Source organism: Myotis davidii, unplaced genomic scaffold (genome assembly GCF_000327345.1).
Source record: "Myotis davidii unplaced genomic scaffold, ASM32734v1 scaffold115, whole genome shotgun sequence".
Lineage (NCBI taxonomy): Eukaryota > Metazoa > Chordata > Mammalia > Chiroptera > Vespertilionidae > Myotis > Myotis davidii.
Genome location: NW_006291010.1, coordinates 3,832,610 through 3,840,698, shown reverse-complemented (window position 1 = coordinate 3,840,698; position 8,089 = coordinate 3,832,610). Strand labels below are relative to the sequence as shown.

The 8,089-nt window shown below is 42.6% G+C and overlaps 1 protein-coding gene across 3 annotated transcripts in view; it reads left to right on the top strand.

Annotated features, from left to right (window-relative positions):
* Positions 1–1,435: 1,435 nt before the first annotated feature.
* Positions 1,436–8,089, top strand: part of NCEH1 (neutral cholesterol ester hydrolase 1) — a 62,264-nt gene continuing 55,610 nt past the window's right edge. The window contains exons 1-2 of one of the 3 annotated variants that reach the window (XM_006764116.2): positions 1,436–1,791; positions 1,926–2,024. In XM_006764116.2, the coding sequence (XP_006764179.1) occupies positions 1,654–1,791; positions 1,926–2,024 (237 nt within the window). In that variant the 5' untranslated portion in view covers positions 1,436–1,653. The remainder of the gene's footprint in view (positions 1,792–1,925; positions 2,025–8,089) is intronic. The other 2 variants (XM_006764117.2, XM_015564177.1) reach the window with 2 other exon arrangements.

Genomic DNA, 8,089 nt, shown 5'->3' with positions numbered 1-8,089 from the left:
ATTGATAATTTGTATAAATGACATTTTCATTCAATTTTATAAATGTATTGAGTTAATTTACCAATGCTTCATGATATTCATTCATTAAAAATATTTGTTAAGCATCTACTATGTGCCAGGCCACTAGGGATATGCAGTGAATAAAACAGACAAACCTCTTTCTTCTTAGTAGGTGTAGTAAGAATTTTAAATTACTTTAAGATTTTACAAAAAGTAATCAATGAGGTAGGAAGTTTAATAAGAGAAAAGCAAAATTACAGTAAATAATTCAATTTTCAACAACAATATATCTTTAATGTTGAGTTTCTTCATTTTGCCATAAATTCTGGCAGTTACGGTAATCTACAACCTGGATAAAATGAAAGGTAGGCCTAAAAAGTCAGGAGGTATCTTGCTCAACATGGAATCTGTAGGAAATATATCCTTTTTGGCATGTTAAGCGTCCCCATAGCAAACTTTGATTAGAGAGTTGGCTTGGTTCCTATCAACTCAGTTTAGGCCTTGAGGAGGACAAAACACATGAACTTGGACAGTCTGGCAAAGGATAATATTTTACAACAAAAGTACCCTTTTAAATATGTTTAGCTCAGGTTGTCGTTCGGGATCCGAGTATTTTGTAGGGTTCCATTGACCTACTATGGATTTTTTTTCAGGTCGCATTTCTCCACTTATTAATATTTTTTAGTATAGACTTGTGTATTTTTTATTTCATTCAATGGTTTAAAATCCATCATTATTGTTCATTTTGATGTTAAAATTACCCCAGCTTTAACCATTGGGTTAAAGGATATCGCATTGGGATATCCTTAAAACTGCCTCTTGGCTCCTTTTGACCAGTCCCCTTCATTTTTTAAGCACTTTTCGATCTTCTAGCACAAAGGGTCAATCCTGTATTCTATCTGCCAGAAAGAGAGCGAGGGAGAGTCTATCTTTTAAAAAAATACATTTTTATTGATTTCAGAGAGGGAGAGAGAGATAGAAACATCAGTGACGAGAGAATCATCCATCAGCTGCGTCCTGTATACCCCCTACTGGGGATCAAGCCCCCAACCTGGGTATGTGCCCTGACCGGAATCGAACCCTCGACCTTTCCATACACTGGAAGCCGCTCCAACTGAACCACAGGGGCCAGGGCTGGAGCATGGGATTTAGAAATCAAGACATAGGTACTAGAACTACTACTGGTTTGCCATTGTTTGACCCATAAGAATTTGTAATTATCTTCCTCCACCACACAGCTAGAATTTCATTCCATTGCAAGACAGTGGATTTTTCTCTCTCTCAGTTTCTCCATTCTGAGTCAGCAAGGCTTTGGACAAACAGTATTTCAGCTTCCCACCTGAGAACCTTCAGGGGGCAGCCCTTGGTCACGGGCGTGCAGTAAGGACCTGTGTCCTCCAGAGCCCGCTGGGCGGCGCCCAGAGAGCAGCCTCAGCGCTTTCTCGAGCCTGGAGTGAGTGCACTTTGCAAGGACACCGGAGAGGGGGCACGTCCGCGCTCCCACTTCCTCCCGGCGCCGCCTCTGATTGGCTCCTGGGCATATAAGGCACCAGTGAATGAGCCGCCGGCCCTCGCAGAAACTTGCTTGAGGTCTTGGGGTGGCATCGCCCTTTTCGTCCGCGTCCACCCGCAGACGAGCCGCCCCGGGGGAGGATGAGGACGTCCTGCGTGGTGCTCACCGCTCTGGTGGCGCTGGCCGCCTACTACATCTACATCCCCCTGCCCAGCTCCCTGTCCGACCCCTGGAAGCTGATGCTGCTGGACGCGACTTTCCGGGGCGCACAGCAAGTGGTGAGATGCAGCCCAGCGCTGGTTTTTCTCTCCCTCCTCTTAAGCGGTATCTGAAGGGGAAGCAAAATTTCCGGACCGTATCCCACGAGAATGCATGTTTTTCGAACGCAGTGAGGCAATAGCTTTTTTTTAAGGTGGTTCCATGGGGGCATTTTGGGGGTTTCGCATTCGCCGCCTTGCTAGCAGCCGCGGGCTCGCTCCGTGTCTCCTTGTCTGCGTGGGCGACGGAGAAGGTGAAGTTCTTGCATAGCATTTGACAACTGTTTAACCCTTCATCTGACCTACGCAGCTTCCTCTTTCTTGGTTTGCAACGTCAAAACAAACACAATCTTTCGCCCTAGCCGGCGGCCGGGCAGCTCATGGGTCCCGGGTTCGATTCTGGTCAAGGGCATGTACCTCGGATGGAGGCTCAATACCTGGCCCTGGTCGGGGCGCCAGCGGGGGGCAACCAATCTGTGTGTCTCTCACATCAGTGTTTCTCTGTCTCTGCCTCTTCCCCTCCCTCCCACTCTCTCTCTTTCAAAATCAATGGAAAATATTCTCGGGTGAGGATGAACAACAAAAATCTTTCAGCGTTTTGGAAACCTCTCCCCCATTTCATTCTCCGATAGGGGTCGGCCCAGAGCGAGTTAGCTTTGAGGACAGCTCTGGAAAAAACCGGCTCTCATTCCCAGCAATGCAGCCACCTTAAAAGCAGAAGCCGGCACAGGCGGTGTCCCAACCAACACCCCCAGGCTGTGAGCTCTCCGCTACCGGGCCAGCAGTCTGGGCTCCTCTGAGCACTTGAGGAACCGCTCAGATCTCCCGTTTCATGCGTGGCGTTTACCCGCCGAGCCCAAGGAAGCAGGCCAGGAGGCCGGGCTGGCTTGGCTGCGGGAGAGGCTTGGAGGCAGCAGCCCGTGTTTGCACGATGCATTTGTTCCCTGCCTGCTCTGCAGCATTTATTTGATGTCCTTGGCTGTGGAGGAGATAACCTTTGCCTGAGCCAGGATACCCTGGCTTGCCGGGGCTTACCCTGGTAGGGTAACATTTCTCTCTACGGGATCATGGCTATTTCTTTCCCCCCATAAACGGGAAAATATGACTGTCTCTGCTTTATTCTGTGGTAAGAGGCCTTATTTTCAGTGCCAGAGACTCTAAAACCTAAACTACCATCTGCAGCCAAGGCGGAGAGCTATGATTGTACAGCATTTCTGAGCAGCTTGCTCTCTCTAAGCTCCTAGCCTTCCTCCAAAATCAAGTTTCCTCTCTTCCTCCAACCTTAGGCTTTAATCTCAGGTTATTTTTGTAAGCTCTTTTTTTTTTTTTTTTCAAGAATGACTAGAGAAGGGGGGGAAATCATGATTTTTCCTACTATTCCTTATCCCTCTCCATCCTCATTGTGTGTAAGATTCCATAGTCTCTGAGGCTTTGTCCTATCAAAAAGCTCCTTTACTAGGGCATTGTAGCATATTCCTAGTAGGGATTTGCTTCTCTTGAGTCCAGCCACCTTCTTCACCCCCCAAGTCTCCTGCTGTCTCCTAAGAGGTGTCTATGAAGGTACAGAACCTCTTCCTTCCTTTCCTCCTGCTCCCTAGAATGTTAACATGGTAAAGAATGACCACCCCTTCTCCAGCATTGATGTCATGAAAGGCAGTCTTCATGGAGGAAGCGCTGCAATCCCTGTTTTCCTTCAGAAATTATGGAATTTGGGATTCCGGGGTACAATGCTATTTACCTGGAGTGGGTTAAATAGCCTTTAGGAAATAGTAGATAGTAAGTAAGAAAAAACGGCGACTAAGAAGAAGAAGAAGAAGAAAAACGGGGGTGGGGCGATGGGGGGAAGAATGAAACTTCTGTGTTTGCCACAGAGATTAATTTTAGTTTTCAGGTCACCAAAGAAGTCTTCCCCGTCATACGTAATCTGAGGAAAGCCAGGTAGCAAGAAAAGCCATTTTTTCCCCAACGAGGCTACCGACCCATTAAAGTCAAGGTCTTTGGATCCTATGGTCCTTTACAGAATGTGCTCCTAGCCGGTGTTTGGGGATGATAATGTATGTAATGCCAGGTCACAGATATAGATGAAGTAGCAAAGTGTCCTCACCTAGCACCATAGCTTGGGACTGGCTTTGCACAGAAGTGGCTCTCATCACTTGCCTTTGGAATTGTGAAACAGAAAAATCATTCAGACCACACGGAAGCCTCTAATGCCAGGTAAAGCAATTTTCCAACGTTGTTTCAGATTGTCCCGGGGAAAGGACAATGTGGCTTGACACCTTGTAATTAGATAAGAGCATGAGTGTTAGAGTCCTGCCTTCCCCAAGCACATCCCAGCCAGACCACTTACTGATTGGGAGGCCAGGCAGTTTCCTAACCTGCTCTGATCCTCAGCTTTCCCTGTAAACTAGGGCTAGCCTTGTAATGTTGTTGTGAGGTTTAGTAATGTACTTAAAGGCCTGAAAATTGTAGTTACTCTTTTAAGAGTGGTCCCATAGGTCTGCTAGGCTTGTGGAGATGCCCAAATCTGTGGGTTTGCCTAACTGTGTTGGAACAATAAAATAAATGTAAATTGGAAGTAATTGAAACCTGGGGAGCTACCACAGACATTTCATGGCATAAAGTTTGTTAGCCAAATAATTTTAGAGATGATTGGTTCAATACAGAAGCAACTGAAGCTACTTCGGAAGTGAAGCTTGGCCTACTTCCTAACACAGCAGACTCATGCCTCCCCATCAAGAAGAACACAAATTTTAATTTTTATTCTATTGTCATTGGCAAATGCTTCACCCCTCAATCTGCTCTTACCTCCTTTATCTTGTGCAGAAGATTTTATGTTTATTGTACTTTTCTTCCTTGGAGTCCTCCAATATCATCTAAGACACAAGATAATATTGTGTCTCTCAAACACAGCTGCTACAGTAGATTCATCTAGGGAGCTTTAAAAAATCCTGATGCCCAAGTCATACCTTATACCAACTTTATTTAGAATTTCTGGGAGGTGAGACCCAGGCATCAGTGTTTTTAAAAGCTCCTCAGGTGATTTCAAAGTACAGAACCACTGTGCTTTAAGAGAAATAAAATGCATTGCAGATGTAGGTAATGTATTTTCCTCAAACTGCTCAAGTTACGTTGCACATATGTTGCTGGGAATGAGCCTCTCATATTAGCATGGATTAGTCTACCAGATTAGTTGGTTGGTACTCTGGCGCTAAGAGTCTAAGGGGATAAAATTCTAGCAAGGCAAATTTCAGTGTTACAGCAGAGCCATCAATAAGACTTGAGCAGTGGAAAAGCACACACAAAAGAAGGTCTGGGAAGGCAGTGAAGAGAGGTTTAGATAAAGATTGGGCAGCAGAAAACTAGAGGGACAAAAGAATGGAGTTTGGGAAGGTTCTGATACTGATTTCAAACTGCTATGCAAGCAAAGAGTTTAAAAAATGGTAATCCCCATATGGGTGAAGATACTGAGAAGTGTATGTGGCTGAGTTTGGCAGAACCCATTGAAAGACATGGAAGCATATTTATTCTTTGACCTAGCAATCTTTTTGGAGAAATTTATTTTAAGTAATTATAGATATAGACAAAACTGTAGCTATAAAGATGGAAACAGTTTACAGGAGCAAACACCTTGTTCAACTAGTCCAAAAGCACTGCTATTTATGAGAACTATGGCAGACCACTCAGCAACCTTTTAAATCTTTTATTCCTTTATTCGATTTCTTTTCTTTTCTTTTTTTTGAGAGAGAGAGAGAGAGAGAAACATCGATTTCTTGTTCCACTCATTTATGCATCCATTGGTTGATTCTTGTATGGGGATTGAACCTCAACCTTGGCTTATTGGGCCAACACTCTAACACAACTGAGCAACTCAGCCAGGGCTTATTCCTTTTTTTTCTTTTTTGTAGCATTATTTAAAAGAATGAAAATTTAAGAACAATAAGAACAATTAAGTAAATTGTGGTAAACCTACAGTTTGGGACACTGTAGAGCAAAAAAAAAAAAAAAATTAGCTTGAAAAACAATGGTTAGTGGCCTACAAAAGATTTGTAATTTACATGAAGTGTGAAAATGCTACATAACAGAATATATGCCCATTATCCTATTTAAAATATCTTTTAAAACATCTATATATAAAAGGCTAATATGCAAAGTATCCCCTCAGGAGTTCGATCTTTCACTATGACATGCACTGACCACCAGGGGATGGCGTGGAATGAAGGAAGGCCCTGGCTGGCAACTGGCAGCCAGGGAAAGGAGGCCCCAGCCAGCAGCCGGAAGGCCCCGATTGGCCCTGATCGCCGGCCAGGCCTAGGGACCCTACCTGTGCACAAATATCATGCAGCAGGCCTCTAGCATAGTTATGACGCCCTAGCCAGTTTTTCCCAGGGGGGTAGAGTATCAGCATGTGGACCAAAGGGTCCAGAGTTCAATTCTGGTCAAGGGTACATACCTCTGTTGCAGGCTTCTCTCTGGCCTGGGCCCACGTCAGGGGGTTCATGCATGTCATAGTGCATCGATGTTGTTTCTCTCACATCGATATTTATCTCTGTCTTTCCCTCTCTCTTCCACTCTGTCTAAAAACCGATGAGGGTTAAAAATCCTCGAGTGAGGATTAAAAACAAAAACAACAAAAAGAACACATATAGTTATGAGTCCCTGGATGGATAGCTCAATTGGTTAGAGCGTCATCCCAATAAGCCAAGGTTTTGGGTTTGATCCCCAGTCAGGACACATAGAAGAAGCAACCAATGAATGCATAAAAAAGTGGGACAACAAATTGATGTTTCTCTCTTACTCAAATCAATAAATTAACACATTGTTTGTGGGTAGTTTTTATTGCGCGCTAACAGGTGGCGCGGGCCATTTTTGCTAATTTTTTGTGCAAATGGCAACGTTCAATAAAATTACAATAACTTTAGTTTATGTATTTACACGTTACCCGCATTCTACCGCTAGTCTATAAAAGACGTATTAATATGTATCCCGCGCTCTACTACACTGGTAGAATGTATAAATACGTAAAACATATAAATACGTTTCCTGCATACAATGTGTTAAAAAAACACAACATAGTTATAAATATCTGTATATATAGGTGTAGAAAAAGCAGAAGGATATAATTTAAAATATAGGGGTTTGGGGGGGGGTCATAAGATTATATATTGTAGTTTTTCTACAATGATCATGTAATATAAGAAATTAAAACTTTTTTGTAATAAGTGTTGTAGGTTTCCTACATCTAAAGTGGAATTGAATATGTATATCAATGTGGATAATTTTTTAGTAATTATTCTATGAAGAAAATCAGGCATTTTTTAAAAGGCATCCTGGATCCCCTGGTACAGCTATCCCAGTGGCATGCTTGATGCTCAGTCACTTAGCTGTAACACAGGTTGAAAGCCTACTGTGTGGAGTTTTAGGGAGATGCTAAAATGACCTAAAGGAAACTACAACCTAGTAGACTGGACTAGCCTTCTTAACATACAGCTATTAAAAACGTAGGAGCTGACAGATGTTACAGAAGAGGTACAGTTACAGAAACTCATAGGACAGCAAGGTTATATATATAGTTTAGAAAGGCGCTAAGATGGTGAATAAAGTTAATGCATCTAAAGGGAGTTCAGAGTAAGAGCTTGACTTTTTTTTTATCTTGATCATCTCTTAGCTTACATGTTCTTCTTATACTATGTAACTTTTTGAAGACATATGTAAAAGAGGTTGTTGAAATTGGTATTTCTACTGAACATTCTCCCTCTTTCTTGTGGATGTCAGTGCTTTTGGACTAGTTGAGCAAGTTTTTTATTATCCTGTAAAATGTCCCAAAACTCTTTGAAATTTAAAGGGATCTTATCAGAATATTCTGAGCATGATGTGCCTTTGGGCTATGTGGGTGTGGTTTAGGTGACAGCTCAGTTGGACGCCATGCAGAGCTTCAACTTGCTAACCTTTTTCAAAACCATTCATGCAAGAATTGGGGTGTTTACTAATGGTAAATAGATTTAATCTGGAAACAATAGTAAATAACAAGTTTGTCTACCACCTTCTATACTTGCTATGATACATATTTCTTCAAGTAAGTTAGAGATTTCACCAGTCACAAATTTTTTTTAGCTTATATGGTGGGGTTTTTAAAAAAATACCTGGTTGTAGAGAGGCTTTAAGAATAGCTTTGGGATTTATCCAGTGTTGGTTCTGACAGATCAGCAATCTGAGTTGGTCTTTGATGGATCCAATCAAACATTAAGGTCAGATTGATTCAGCTACCAGGTGTGTTAGATAATGCCTAATTTATAGTTTTTCTTTTTATTTGTCCTAGAAC